This window comes from Podarcis liolepis, assembly GCF_965112155.1.
Source record: "Podarcis liolepis genome assembly, chromosome: 13".
NCBI classification, from domain to species: Eukaryota; Metazoa; Chordata; class Lepidosauria; order Squamata; family Lacertidae; genus Podarcis; species Podarcis liolepis.
In genome coordinates this window covers 13365392-13381762 of record NC_139573.1, presented here as the reverse complement: position 1 = coordinate 13381762, position 16371 = coordinate 13365392, and the positions used below count along the sequence as shown (strand labels likewise).

At 40.7% G+C, this 16371-nt stretch overlaps 1 protein-coding gene across 1 annotated transcript; it reads left to right on the top strand.

Annotated features, from left to right (window-relative positions):
• The first annotated feature begins 1034 nt into the window (after nt 1-1034).
• Nucleotides 1035-15128, top strand: LOC310691469 (vomeronasal type-2 receptor 26-like). Its single transcript, XM_083471285.1, has 6 exons — nt 1035-3792; nt 5578-5869; nt 6972-7832; nt 8348-8575; nt 12626-12752; nt 13450-15128. Exons 2-6 carry the CDS (start codon nt 5741-5743, stop codon nt 14349-14351), a joined length of 2247 nt encoding a protein of 748 aa, XP_083327411.1. The 5' UTR covers nt 1035-3792; nt 5578-5740; the 3' UTR covers nt 14352-15128.
• The last annotated feature ends 1243 nt before the right edge of the window (nt 15129-16371 follow it).

Genomic DNA, 16371 nt, shown 5'->3' with positions numbered 1-16371 from the left:
GGCTCCACTAACCCAGACATAGTACCTCGGGTCAAGAACTTTGCTTCAGGATTAGAACAGAAATCGTGCGGCAGCATGGTGGCAGCAGGAGGATCCATTAGCTAAAGTGGTACCTCACGTTAAGAAAAGTTTCAGGTTAAGAACGGACCTCCAGAACAAATTACGTTCTTAAGCAAAGGTACCACAGTATTATATTTGTGGCAAGTATATTGTTGGACTTTCCACTGACTGTTGGCATCCTTCAGCCAATGTTTGATGAGCAGATAAAATTGATTAGACCTAACCATGATGAATGGAGAATACAAGTAAACCAGAGCTTAATCAGATTGAAAGTGGAATCAAAGAGGACAGAGAGACTTCAGGTTGTATGTGTATTCCCATAATGGACCTCAGCTTTCTAGAATCCAGGCTTAACACCTCCAAATTTATTCCTGTTATACAGCTCTTAATGGGCACAAAGCCACTGCTTTCTCATAGTTTCAACCATAAACCAGAGCCTACGTTGCCAGTATGAACTCACTTCTCTGGGCGTAAGGCCCATTAAATCTTAAAACACTTATTTCTGCATAGACATCTGTACTGTTATACAGCAAGATAACTATGCTTGTTAATGAGTGTCTGTAAGATTATGTCCCCCTTGCAGAAGGTCCAGGTATTCAAGTGGAGACAGGAATGGAAGGAAGTAGAACTAATAATAATGATAATGATAGTAATAATTTTGTTATTTATAGCCCACCCATATGGCTGTGTTCCCCACCCACTTTAACACAGTAAAACATATTATTTCTTTTCTTGTTATCTGCTCTCAATCCCCCTAGTGCAGGGATGGGAAGCCTATAGCTTTCCAGATATTGCTAGACTACAGCCCCCATCATTGCTGACCATTTTCCATACTGACTGAGGTTGGTGGGTTTTGGAATCCATCAACATCTGGAGTGCCACACATCCCCAACCCCTGCCCTAGCAGAAGTGAAGCAGAATACATACTTAAAAAATAAAATGCATAAGCTCGCAGATGAAGCCAGAGACATCAGCATCACTGAATGTATTTGGACACAATTAAAATTCACCAAAAAGCAGGAAAGTCAGACTCAGCAACTTTGTGAATCTTGACCCCCTCACCTGGGTGTGGATGAACTGTGGGGTCTGAGAGATTTCAAGAATCCTCTTTCTCCCTACGGTACCAGCTGACATACGCTGACAGAATTAGGAGAGAGTTTACATAAGCCACTATAAAAGGTGTCATACAGGAGGGCATGGGGCACCAACTCAACCTCTCCAGAGTCATCAAGTTGGCTTGCATTGACACAAATCCCTTGGAGGTCATGATGGTCACCAACAGTGGAATTTTGTCACTAGTTTCTTTTATTGGCCTGTTCATCTCATATGGATTCATTCTCTAAACAATCTGCTCCCAGGGTCCCTCTGAAGGGACCACCAAGGCTGCCTCCACATGCACCTCTCATCTCATTGTGGTCACCATGTATTTAGGCTCTGTTTGTTTAATTACCTGCCTCCATCAGCCCAGTTCATGATCGATAAAGTGTTTTCTGTCTTCCATATCTGTGTCACCCCCCTTGCAAAACCCAGCCATTTATGCTTTGAAGAAGAAGGAGGTAAAGGCTGCAATCAGAAGCCTTTCAACAAGGCTTTCTGGGCAGGTTTCCACTCAGGGCCATACCCACCATTAGACAGCATGACGTAGCCACCTCTAGCAGCTGATTTTGGCTGTCTCAGAACGGTCAGTTATTCAATTCACTGTTTCAATGCATTTATACATGGTGGAAAAAGTCAATAAGGAGAAGTGAATAAGGAGAGATTTTTCCCTCTCCTGATTGTATAACCCAGGCTCATTCAATGAAGCTGAAAAGAAAGTAATTCTTTATATTGCACACTTTGGAAGAATAGACTTTGCTTGGGCCAAGTTCAGGAAAGACAGGCACAGATTGTCCCATTATGGGGTGGGATACGCAGAGTGATCTGGAATTTTCTGGGTTTGAGCGGTGGGTGGAAAGGCTGTAACAGTCTATTTCACCACCATGTTCCCTGCAGAAACTTCTGCTTAGCAGCTGGTTTGGGGGAGAATTTGATTCAGCTGGTTTCAGGGTGATCCTATGCAAGCAGCACCCATCAGGATTCAATTCCTGTTCTCAGTTGGGAGTGGAGGAAGGGGACACATCATCTCCTTTTTTAATACATGAAATAAGACAAAAAATATAAATTAAACTTTGATTGATGTGCACAGATTGCATTTTTAGTATAGATGTGTGTGTTATGCTATAATAACATGTTCCCTTTATTCAAAAACAATTGCCTCTCCATATCCAGGGAGAGTTTTCTGTCTAAACAGCCACAGGTTCTCTGTACCTGCAGTTGCCAGTTTGTTACAGCAGGGATATTTAATTATTAACCACCCATCATTCACCCTATTAAAAACAGTTTAAAACAACATTAGACAATCAGGTTTCTAGGTCCCAGGCTGTACAGAGCTTTAGGCACCAGTGGCTGGTGAAGTCATTTGGGTAAAGGGGGCAGAAAATTGCACAAATACGAGGCCTTTGCGCAGTTCCATCACCCTCAACCTGGGGTGACCCAGTCAGGACTCAAGGTAATTTTGGGTGCAGGTAGAGCTAATGGAGTACCCAGAATACATCGCTCATTCGGTCCTTGGTGAGGCGCTACTTCACCCAGCGCTTGAAGACTGGGATTGCACCTGTGGCGATCACACAGGGCCCCCGGACGTTTCACGGTCTATTGACCCTGTCCCGCCACTGCGGTTGCTTTCTTCGCTGCCACCACCCCGCTGCCACCACCCCGTCCAGACAGTTGTTAACGTAAACAAATAATCAAGTTTATTTTTAAGTGCAGGAATAAGCGTATGGTGTCGGTTTATTTTGCTCTTGTCAGTTTCTTAAATCTTAGTTCCTATAACTTCAAACTGAATTATTCCCAACTATCTATCTAACTCCCTAACAATTCCTCTCACTCCCTCACAATACAACTCAACCAGCCCACTGCGTATTCCACCCTCTTCCTTCTCCAACCCCCAAGCCTCAACTCCCAACTGACAAACCTCAACTCACAACTCCCAAACCTCAACTGCCTTTCAAAACCTCCCACTCTATCTTTTACTCCCCCTTGCATTCTCACTGGCCAATCACATCGCACCCATTTTAACCCTTTCCTTGACCCATCCTGGGAGGCAAACACCACAGCACCCAATGACTTAACCACCAAAAGTTTTGAAGTTTTGCTACTAGGAAGGCAAAACCTATGGCCAATTTGTCTACAGGCAAATTCCTTCCCAGCTCTGAATATGGCAACCGTAAGCAACCATAGTAAGGTCAGCAGGTAGAAGAAAAATAAAGTGGTTAAATGGAATGACGCTTAGGGAGAAAAGCTATTTTAGATAATGACCTGAAAAGGAAAATACATTTTACAAGCATGAAAATTAATTGACCTGAATTGTGAATGGAAATAAAAAGGGAGGGTGGGAGGGTGTCACTCTTCACCCAGCCTTGCTGCGAGAGCCTCCTGCAACCGTCCTTTTAAGCCTCACTGCCAGGCCAGACGAGACAGCAGCCAATGGCTACAGCCAGCAAGGCACTGCCCTCCAGGAGGCACCAGTGAGTGGCCCATTTATGGTGCCTTTTGGGTTGGAAAGACCCGTCCCTTTTGAGATCCAACGGCCAAGAATAAGTCCCCTCCAAAGGCCAGCAAATGTGTGTGCCTAGGCCATCAGGGAAGGAGGCTGAGAGTGAGGTTACAAAACTGTCACCCCGTGGGAAAGTGGTGAGCAGCCATTATACTCATGCCACATGGTTGATGTGGATCCAGGTCCACTCAACCAAATTCCAAGATGCTGAAAACACCATAATACATTTTGAAGTCTCCATTTTTTACAAGGTCTTCTATTATGAACTTCAAACTTCAAAATTCACCAATACACCACTGGTCCCTTATTATCTATTGAAAGGGAATTAAACACAACAGTTCTGAATCTGTCACAAACACATTTTCTTCTGCAATTCCACAGGGGTTCACAAGCATTGAATAAATAACTATATTCCAGCTTGGTTATTAACAGGGCTATAATTAAATCTGCTGCTTCTCAAAAAACCCTGTGGACTTTCAGTGGCCACTTGCAAAAGTAACATAAAAGATACCCAAATTAACCAGCATGATTTAAATAGGGTCTGGGATCCACAAGTCTGTTCTTACATACTCCCGGATTGCATCGTCTCAGGAAACGTTACTACCATTCAAATGATACAATTTTAAACTGGAGAAGCTAATGATAATATTGCTTGAGAAATCATGGGTTCTGTGTAGAACAAACAGTTGGTTTTTTAGTGAGAATGTTTGTTTTAGTGTTCTTGCTGCTGGAACTGATTTCTTATAATGTATGTCAGGCTCACGTAGCAAAATGTAAGCTCCAAGGTCCACACAATCCACTTCACACGTATCATCAGCCAGGGGATTTTATCATTGGTGGCATTGTTTTCCATGGTGGCTTCATCTCGTCTGCAGCAACATTCACTGAGGAACCCCCACCAGCGCTGCCTGAAGAGCTTGTGTAAGAACTAAGCCCCTCATTTATTACATCCGTGGAATGATCAAACCTAGAGTTGCAGCCTCAAAATAATGTCTAAGGCTGCAAACTTCTGCCCATTTACCTAGGAATAACAACTTTGCAAATCAGAGGGACATAGGCTGATGTAAAAATTCATAAGAATGTCTTGTGAATTAAGAGAATACTGAAGAAGCTCCCGTTTCTCAATAGGAAAAATAAATATAAGTGTATTGAAATGTATGAATGTTTATGTGTCTGGGAGAACCATTTGATCAGCTAATTTTTATAGACCTTATCTGAACTAGAGTGTTAGTAAGAACGCATTTTTGAAAAACCTGTTCTGAAGCTGAATATCCTTATGCTTTCATTTTCTGAACTTAGACTAAGCTTTGTTTCAGCACTGAAAGGTACTTATTATCAAGTATAGAATTTAGTGAATTCCAACGACCATCACTGACTCATGAAAATGAAGTCACTGCAGGGAGAGACTAGAGAGACCAGAGACTTTGTAAGTGTCAGAAAAAGACCTCAGACATGTAAGGGAAGTCGTCCCATGGGCCCCACATTAGCAACTCCTGCTCTAGATACACCTTAAAATATTGGAAAACTGGGACAAAAATGACACAAAAATTCCAATAGGGAGAAATGCATAAATCTGAGATGAGGAACACTTGGTTTGCCAGTAGTACATGTGGAAAGGTTCAAGGGATCTGCATCAACAGAGGTATAGTGTCCTGATGAAAGGAAATAATAGTACCTCTCTATTCTGCCTTGGTCACCTGGAGTCCTGTGTCCAGTTCTGATCACTACAATTTAAGAAGGATATTGGCAAACTGGAACATGTGCAGAGGATGGCAACAAAGATGGTCTAGAAACCAAGTCAAGTCTTATGAGGAACAGATAAGGGAGTTTGGTATGTTTAGCTATGATGAGAATGAGGGGAGGAATGATAGCCGAATGACAGCTGAAGTTCCTGCTGATACCGTTTGCAACTCTCATTCTAGGGTGGTGCCTAAGATTTACCAGCACATCGTGGCCTTGGCATTTGCAGTCAAGGAGGTCAACGAAGACCCTCACATCTTACCCAATATCACCTTGGGCTTCCACTTATATGACAGCTATAACAATGCAAGGAGCACATATCTTGCCACACTGCAACTTTTATCCATGGTGAAGAAATTTGTCCCTAACTATATAAGTGATGTTGAAAATAATCTGGCAGGGGTCATTGGGGGACTGGATTCTGAAATCTCCTTTTATGTGGCCACTGTTTTGGATATCTTTAAGATTCCACAGGTAAGGCACCCATGTACAATACCTCTATTAGCTTGCATAGAGGAAGAGGCAAGTTCCTTAGCATCAGTTCAGGGTGTATCATCAGTTCTGGGTGAAGATGAAATTACAAGGAGAACCATGTACAGCACCTTGAGATAATGATTGTACATAATTATAATATAAACAAACAAACATCAGTAAGGGGAAATGTGCAAAACCAGAAAAAATATGTCACTCCCCCTTCCCCGTCTTACACACACATCTAAAACACTGATATCCCAAAGGCCAGTGATGGGGAAGTGGGCTTCTCCCTCACCAGCTGCTTTTTGGTTATGCAGTACTTTCTGCTTAGTGTGGAATTGAATAACTGGGGTAAAGGGGAACTTGCTTACAGGATAAAAGCTGACAGGTGGGTGCCTGTAGCAAAATTAGTGATCAAGGCATCTCAAAAAAGCTGCTGCGAAAGAGGGGGGAAATGGCTTATAGCTAAAACACCTGACAGGTAGGTTCCAGTACCATAATTCTTCTTCTTTATTGCACCAAACACAAAGAAGTTATGGGAAATTGAAGATACAATCCAGTTCTGCCGAAGAACAGTAATAATAGAAAGCAGCTGAGTTACAAGTGAAATAAATGTTCATAAATAAAGTCTGAGAAGAATCAGCACAGTTTTGCTGTGGGGTGGGTTATATGCATCATGAAGAAGAAAGAAGCTCCAGAGAAGAAATATGTATCTGATCCAACTTGCGATTTTGACAAAGTCAGATAATGTCTGCGTAATCTGCTGCTTGGGGCATGGTATGTTCCCCATTCAGTTTTATCCATTATACAAGACCTTGGCAAATTTTGCAACGACTCAAAAAATGTTTGGTTTTTTAAAAGTAAAATAGACACAATGCCCTACTCCAGTCATAAAAGTGAAAGGTTTAAAAATGAGAAAGGGAGAGGATCCCAGGTTTCAGCCCATCTGCATGTGTGTCTTTTGTAAAACTGAGAGAGAGGCAAACGAACCGTGAAACGTTGGCAAAGGGCATATTTGACTAAAAGGGTTCAACACATAGTAAATATGAATACTGTGAAAAGAATCTACTTTGCCTCTTCTATTCTTCTATTTACTTTTTAGCTCATTTATGGCTCTGCTCCAGTGATGAATGATAAAAGCCCAGGTCTTCCCTTCTACCAGATGGCAGCCTCAGAAGCCCTTCAGTATGAGGGAATTCTCTCTTTGCTTCTGCATTTCAGGTGGACGTGGATTGGAGTCATTGCAATGGACAATGACAACGGAGAAAGATTTGTGCAAACCATTTCCCCAATGTTTACCAAGAGTGGTGTGTGTTTTGCATTCCTAGAAAGAATCCCTGATTTTAGTTTTATTTCTGAAATTAATGGCATGCTACAACAGGGAGCAATTATAAACCATAAAATTCTTAGCAGCAGAGCTAATGTTATGGTGGCAAATGGAGAATCTTATTCCATGGCAACTTTTAGATGGCTTCCATACCTATCAGAACAGAATGACATGATAAACAATATAAAAAGCAAAGTATGGATAACAACTGCCCAGATTGAGTTTGCTTCATTTGTCTTTCAAAGGAGCTGGGATTCAAGAGTATTCAATGGTGCTATATCCTTTGAAATTCACTTTAGAAACCCTCCAGGATTTTATCAGTATGTTGTGCACAGAAACCCTTCCAGCACAGATGGGGACGGTTTTATCAGGGACTTCTGGCAACAGGCCTTTGAATGTGTGTTCCCAGATATGACTTCAGACAAGGTGGAGGGGGATATTTGCACTGGAGAAGAGAAGCTGGAGAGCCTTCCTGGATCATTTTTTGAAATGAGCATGACAGGCCACAGTTACAGCATCCACAGTGCTGTATACGCCATGGCCCATGCATTACATGCCATGTTCACATCCAGACTCAGGCACAGACGAATGGCGTATGGAGGGAGAGGGAAGAATCTGAATCTACAGTTTTGGCAGGTAATAGGCTGAACATCCTCAACTGGAAGAGACCTGTTATTCTCTGATAAAGTATGGGTTTCCAAAATGTTGCTCATTCCTCTCAGAGAAAAAAAGGTTTTGTATGACAGAAGTTTGGAGGTCACTGAGATGCCACTGTATTCACAGATAAGAAGCAGTAGTCATGGCCGAGAGAGATGCGCAGCATTTTCTCTATCCCATATACACCAAATCCTCCCTCAGAGCAGGTGGTTGCACACCACTGTGGTGTCTCCTGAGATGAAGAGGGACAGAGGAAAACTGGTGTGGGGCAGGCGAGATAAAGAAAGGTTGTAAAAAAGGGGAGAGGGAGAGAGAGGGATGTGGGAGAGAGAAAATTGGTGGTCTCTCCATCATTGGACCTGGCTCTACTCACAGTTGATTGTATCACCACCCACCTCTTGCTCTAGGTCCTGCCCACAGGAAAAAAGATACCTCAGTCTTGTATTAGAACTGCAGTCTTTTCCAAACAATTGCCTCTTCTGTATTCAATCTAGCTCCATCACTTTCTGAGAAGTATCTCATTTAACAATACTGCAGGAGATGTGGTCTTCATCAACCAGAATGGAGAGGCGGCATCTAGCTTGGATATTGTCAACTGCATTATATTCTCCAACCAAAGTTTGCACAGAGTGAGAGTTGGGAGGATAGATCCACAGGCTCCTCCAGGCCAATCATTCATCCTTGATCAAGATGCCATAACATGGCACAGTTGGTTTAATGAGGTAGGGCCGAATTGTTAGATAATTCCAAAGAGATTCAATCTTGCATAAGCAATGATCATTCACCTGCATGTCTACTCACTGTCTTTTAAACTGCAAGTTACTATGTAGAACATGACGAATGCATCCAAGTACTAGATTAAGAGCCAAAAGCTTGCTGCTAGAAGCCACTACAGGAGTAAAGGGAAATATTTTATTAAGGATGATACAAAACAGAACACAGAGCGCCTTCGTGTGAATATGGGTGCTTTGATCTAGGTCAAAAACCAGTTTTTCTATGAAAAGGCCTGGAGATAGGAGTGCAGGGTTTTTTCCCAGCCAATCAGGGCCTCTGCATTTATTTTGCCTGCACAAGAGGGTGTACGTGGTGAAAGACCAGGAAATTATGATGTGGATGATCTGTTTGACCTTGAAGCAATCTTACATCAGAGAGTGCACATAAGTGGTTAGTTGGAGTAACTAAAGGGTTTTCCTTTCCTCTGGAAGACTGCAATGTGAATTTTAAGTAAAAATAGAAATCTATATTAATATAAACATAAGAATTAGGATATCTTTACATTTACAAAATACTGATTTTAAACTGAGTTAAAGAGGATGCATTAATAGATAAGCCCCAAGATTTCACCTTTCTTGCTAAAAGGTGGAGGAATGAGCTGGTTGGGAAAGGGAGGTATAATAATACCAGAGCAAGAAAATGGGAACCGACAGCAGCAGGTGCAGGAGACCGCTATATATATATATATATATAAATTTATTAGGTTTTATCAATAGAGAAGTTTAGAAAAATACAAAAAACAAAAAAGATACAAAGTTATAAAATACAAAGATACAGACATTAAACACAAAAAAGAAATAGAAAAAACACACGTAATAAAAAAGACAAAAATTCCCTCTTTCTTGATTTCTCCTCTTTAGTTAACTTATTTTCCTGAGTTCCTCACATCTCCCATTTTCGTATCCCTTTTAAAAATTGGTTCAGCAAATTCATGTCTTATTAGTCTATCTATTATTAATCCAATCTTACATTTTACCTTGTTGCTAGAACCCCTGCAATTCATTTCAATGTCCTCAACATTCAAAAATTTTACAATGTTTCTGCAAATAAGTTTTAAATTTCCTCCAATCTTCTTCCACCGACTCTTCTCCCTGGTCTCGGATTCTGCCAGTCATTTCCGCCATCTCCATATAGTCTATTAGTTGCATCTGCCATTCTTCCAAGGTGGGTAGGTCTTGTGTCTTCTAATGCTTTGCAATAAAAATTCTTGCTGCTGCTGTAGCATACATAAAGAAAGTTCTATCCTTTTTTAACACCAATTGGCTAACTATGCCCAGGAGAAAGGCCTCTGGTTTCTTCGGGAAAGTATATTTAAATACCTTTTTCAGTTCGTTATATATCATTTCCCAGAAAGCCTTAATCCTTGGGCACGTCCACCAAAGGTGAAAAAATGTACCTTCAGTTTCTTTACATTTCCAACATTTGTTATTGGGCAAATGATATATTTTTGCAAGCTTGACTGGAGTCATGTACCACCTGTACATCATTTTCATAATATTTTCTCTTAGGGCATTACATGCCGTGAATTTAATCCCGGTGGTCCACAACTTCTCCCAGTCAGCAAACATAATATTGTGTCCTATATCTTGTGCCCATTTTATCATTGCAGATTTTACCGTTTCTTCCTCAGTATTCCATTTCAACAGCAGATTATACATTCTTGAAAGTGTCTTAGCATTGGGTTCTAACAGTTCTGTTTCTAGCTTTGATTTTTCCACCTGAAAACCATTTTTTTATCCAAGTTGTAAACCTCTCTTATTTGAAAGTAATGTAGCCAGTCTCACACCTTCTCTTTGAGTTTGTCATAGCTCTGCAGTTTCAATTTGTCACCTTCCTGTTCTAAAATTTCCCAATATTTTGGCCATTTAGCCTCCATATTGAGTTTTTTCAAAGCTTTTGGTTCCATAGGTGACAGCCACCTTGGGGTTTTACTCTCCAGAAAGTCTTTGTACCTTATCCAGACATTAAACAGTGCTTTCCTGACAATATGGTTTTTAAATGCCTTATGTGCTTTTACCTTGCCATACCATAGATATGCATGCCACCCAAATATGTTATTATACCCTTCAAGATCCAAGACATCTGTATTCTCAAGAAGTAGCCATTCCTTCAGCCAGCAAAAAGCTGCTGACTCATAATAAAGTTTTAAGTCTGGCAGGGCAAACCCCCCTCTGTCTTTAACATCAGTAAGAATTTAAAATTTTATTCTGGGCTTTTTGCCCTGCCAGACAAATCTAGATATATCTCTTTGCCACTTCTTGAAACAGTCCATCTTATCAATAATTTGCAGTGATTGGAATAAAAATAACATTCTCGGCAATACATTCATCTTAATAACAGCAATTCGACCCAGCAAGGAAAGCTTCAAATTTGTCCAGATTTCTAGATCTTTTTTCACCTCTGACCAGCATTTCTCATAATTATCTTTGAATAGATTCACATTCTTAGATGACATATTTACCCCCAAATATTTTACCTTCTTTACTAATGTTAAGTCTGTCTCTTTCTGAAACCTCTCTTTCTCTATTGGCGTCAAATTTTTCTCCAAAACCTTAGTTTTCAGTTTGTTCAATTTAAAGCCTGCCACTTGACCAAAGTCCTGGATTACTTCCAAGGCCCTCTTAGTGCTTAATATCGGCTCCTGTAATGTCATAACAAGGTCGTCTGCAAAAGCTTTAAGTTTATATTGTTTAACTCTGACCTGAATACCTTGTATCGAGTGGTCCCTTCTGATCATATTTAGCAAAACTTCCAGGACCGAGATGAAAAGTAATGGGGAAATTGGGCAACCTTGTCGTGTTCCTTTCTCTATTTTGAACTCTTCTGTAACCATATTGTTTACTATCAATTTAGCTTTTTGTTCAGAGTATATCGCACCTATACCGTTTTCAAAGTTTTGTCCCACCCCCATCCCCTGAAGATTCTTCTTCATAAAACTCCAAGAAATATTGTCAAAGGCTTTCTCCGCATCTAAAAAAATCAAAACTGCTTTTGTGTTAATGTTCATCTGCAGCTTTTCTAAAATGTTTATTATATTCCTCGTATTGTCCGATAGATGTCTTCCAGGGAGAAAGCCAGCCTGGTCTTTATGTATCACCTCTGCCAAAACTTTTTTCAGTCTTCTAGCCAAAATGTCTGCAAAGATTTTGTAATCCACATTGAGTAGGGATATGGGGTGATAGTTCTTAAGTTGTGTCTTTTCAGACTCAATTTTCGGTATAAGTGTGATATAAGCTTCTTTCCACGTCTCCGGCGCCTTTTCCCCCTCCATAATTTCATTACAAACCTCCTTTAATGGTTGGATTAAATAGTCTTTCAAAGTTCTGTAATATTTGGAGGTTAATCCGTCTGGCCCTGGAGATTTGCCCAGTTGCATATTCTGGATCGCGCCTTCCACCTCTTGTTCAGTTATTTTGTAATTCAATAATACTTTATTTTCTTGAGAAATTTTTTGTAATCCATTAATTTTCAAAAAAATTGTCAATTTTTGACTCAATCTGCGGCCCTTGTGTATAAAGTTGTTTAAAGTATCTCTGGAAGCAACTTCTAATCTCCTGTGGGTTCTGTATATTCTTTCCATCCACTTCAAGATTGGTAACCGTGTTTAACTTTTGTCTCTTCTTCAACTGCCATGCTAACAACTTCCCACATTTATTAGCTGATTTGAAGGTCTTTTGTCTCATCTGTTTAACTTTCCATTCAATGTCCTGATTTATCATTTTCATATATTGTACTTGGTATAGCTTAATTTCTCTCAATATCTCTTGTGATTTTGGTTTAACTCTGAGTTGGAGACCGCTAGTCTTCTAAGTTCATAAGTGGAAGAGGAGGAAGCAGGAGAAGTGGTGAAGATTGAGAGAGTGAAGGAGAGAGCTGAGAAGAAAGGTGTAAAGAGCAAGTGACTGGGCATTAGGAATGGATACATTAGTCTTTAAAAAAGAGTTATCTTCTTAAAGTTTAAAAAAGAGTTACCTTCTGCTTTTTCATTTATGGTATAGACTCAGCCTCTTTCTTTCTGTACTGAGAGATGTCTTCCAGGATCCAGCAAGAAAGTAAAGGAGGGACAGCCACCTTGCTGCTACGATTGCATCCCATGTGCAGAGGGGAAGATTGCAAACCAGGATGGTAAGAGAAATAAATAGATTAAATAGATCCAGACTCAGCAGTAATAATTGAAAGGTGTTGTAAGGATAGCTGAGTTTACGTTTCAAACTAGATAATCTACTGTATGCATTATCCTGCCTCTTTGTGATCATTGCCTTTCAGTGGTACCTCAGGTTACATACGCTTCAGGTTACACACTCCGCTAACCTAGAAATAGTGCTTCAGATTAAGAACTTTGCTTCAGGATAAGAACAGAAATTGGGCTCTGGTGGCGCGGCAGCAGCAGGAGGCCCCATTAGCTAAAGTGGTGCTTCAGATTAAGAACAGTTTCAGGTTAAGAACGGACCTCAGGAACGAATTAAGTACTTAACCTGAGGTACCACTGTAGTTTAAATATGCCAATCAAATGACAATGACTATGCATTGAGAATAATTGGATGGTATGTGGTTCAAATCATATCTAGAGGGGGCCTTGTTACTCCTTCTGACTTACACAGGCTGCATCAAGGATAGTGTGAATAAACATTTATATGTTAGTGGCTCTGCCTTTGGCACCACACAGCTCTGAACCAATTAAAATCAGTAATAGCACTTTGCAGAGCACCAGACAGTTCCAGAGATGTGTTTTGATTTAAAGAGAGCTCTTTTCTTCTCAGACAGAAAGTAAACATTTCAGAAAGTTGACATGATATGAGCTAATTTCTTTATTTCCCCCCAGATATGAATGACTGTAATAAATGCCCAGACAAAGACTATCCAAGCAGAAACCGGGATGCATGTCTGCCCAAGAATATCAGCTTCTTGTCTTATGAAGAACCTTTGGGCATCAGTTTAGCCTGTTTCTCTCTTTTCCTTTCCCTGATCACAGTTCTGGTACTAGGTATATTTATGAAGCACCATGACACACCCATTGTCATTGCAAACAACCGAAACCTCACCTACGCTCTGCTCATCTCTCTCCTGCTCTGCTTCCTTTGTGCTTTGCTCTTCATTGGCCGACCTGAGAAGGTGACGTGCCTCCTCCGGCAACCAGCTTTTGGTATCATCTTCTCAACTGCTGTTTCTTGTGTCCTGGCAAAAACCTTCATGGTGGTTTTGGCCTTCATGGCTACAAAACCAGAATCCAGGATGAGGAAATGGGTGGGCAAAGGACTAGGCCACTCCATTCTCCTTTCCTGCTCCATAGTTCAAGCAGGCATATGCACTGTGTGGCTGGCAACCTCTCCCCCATACCCTGATGTAGACATGCATTCAATGACAGAACAAATGATACTAGAATGTAATGAAGGGTCTGTGGCCATGTTTTACTGTGTCCTCATCTACATGAGCTGCCAGGCCACTGTAAGTTTTGCTGTGGCTTTCCTTGCCAGGAAGTTACCAGACAGTTTCAACGAAGCCAGGTTTATCACTTTCAGCATGTTGGTCTTCTGCAGTGTTTGGCTGTCCTTTATTCCTTCCTACCTGAGCACCAAGGGAAAATATATGGTAGCTGTGGAGATCTTCTCCATCTTAGCCTCCGGTGGTGGGTTGCTGGGTTGCATCTTCTTCCCCAAATGTTACATAATCATTTTGAGGCCTCAGCTGAACAATAGGGAACAGCTAATAAGGAAGAAAAATTAAAGAAACGAGAAATCTGTCATCTGCTGTATTTTGTGGTTTCTCTGTGTTTACAGTAGAATATTTGGAAATATGAGTTCAGCTGTTCCCTTTTACAATTTTTTCTAGAGTCCAAATTCGCATAGTTGAAATTTCCATTGTAAAATTGACTTATTTGCTTTGAGGAAAACAATCATACATTTCCACTTACATTATTCTCTTGTAGCATGTGCTGAGAAGAAGACTCAGAGCAATTCTTGTCAAAATATACATGTAAGCAAATCTGCATCTAGCCTTAATTCTCACAGCTTTCAGCATAATGTGAAACTGTTCTATTGCAGGTCATGGAATATTTAAGTATTCATTTATGGTCTATTGTTCTGTACTGCTCACAGTCAGATTTCATTGTCAACCTATCCATATTCAAGATCGTAGAAATGTAAGATGATCCTCTTGAGTCAGGCCAATGGCCCATCTCATAAGGAAGCCTGTACTCACACTGACCAACCAGATTCCTGTGGGAAATAGAAATACTTTATTGTCCCTGTACCACTTGTTTACAGTGAGATTAAACCTTCAAGCCATATCCAAAAGCAAATGCACTGTCTCCACCATTCTTTCGTTTGCCAGTGAGTTCCATAGATTATCTATGTACTGTGAAATAATTTATCCCCCATTGAATTGGGTTCCCTCCCTGGAAGATGTTGTCTGAATCATGTCTCCTTGGTGAAATTCAGAGAACTAGATAAGAAAGTGTGAATGATTTCTGCCCTGGTGCTTGGAAAAGATGGCAGCAAAGAACCATGCACAGTTCACTGGGCGAAGCATACGACAAAGCCACAACTGAAAAGTTTTATTTTCACCAACACAAGTGATGGATCAGAACACTATATTCTTAATACAAATATGTATTATATTTCTGGCAAGTATATTGTTGGACTTTCCACTGACCGTTGGCATCCTTCAGCCAATGTTTAATGAGCAGATAAAATTGATTAGACCTAACCATGATGAATGGAGAATACAAGAAAACCAGAGCTTAATCAGATTGAAAGTGGAATCAAAGAGGACAGAGAGACTTAAGGTTGTATGTGTATTCCCATAACGGACCTCAGCTTTCTAGAATCCAGGCTTAACCTCTAAATTATACCTCCTTTTATACAGCTCTTAAGGGCACAAAGCCACTGCTTTCTCTTAGTTTCTACCATAAACCAGAGCCTACGTTGCCAGTATGAACTCACTTATCTGGGAATAAGGCCCATTAAATCTTAAAACACTTATTTCTGATTAGACATCTGTACTGTTATACAGCAAGATAACTATGCTTGTTAATGAGTGTCTGTAAGATTATGTCCCCCTTGCAGAAGGTCCAGGTATTCAAGTGGAGACAGGAATGGAAGGAAGTAGAACTAATAATAATGTTAATGATAGTAATAATCTTGTTATTTATAGCCCACCCATATGGCTGTGTTCCCCACCCACTTTAACACAGTAAAACATATTATTTCTTTTCTTCTTATCTGCTTTCAATCCCCCTAGAGCAGGGATGGAAAGCCTATAGCCCTCCAGATATTGCTAGACTACAGCCCTCATCATTGCTGACCATTTTCCATACTGACTGAGGTTGGTGGGCTTTGGAATCCATCAACATCTGGAGTGCCGCACATCCCCAACCCCTGCCCTAGCCGAAGTGAAGCAGAATACATATTTAAAAAATAAAATGCATAAGTTTGCAGATGAAGCCAGAGACATCAGCATCACTGAATGTATTTGGACACAATTAAAATTCAACAAAAAGCAGGAAAGTCAGACTCAGCAACTTTGTGAATCTTGACCCCCTCACCTGGGTGTGGATGAACTGTGGGGTCTGAGAGATTTCAAGAATCCTCTTAATCCCTATGGTACCAGCTGACATAGGCTGACAGAATTAGGAGAGAGTTTACATAAGCCACTATAAAAGGTGTCATACAGGAGGGCATGGGGCACCAACTCAACCTCTCCAGAGTCATCAAGTTGGCTTGCATTGACACAAATCCCTTGGAGG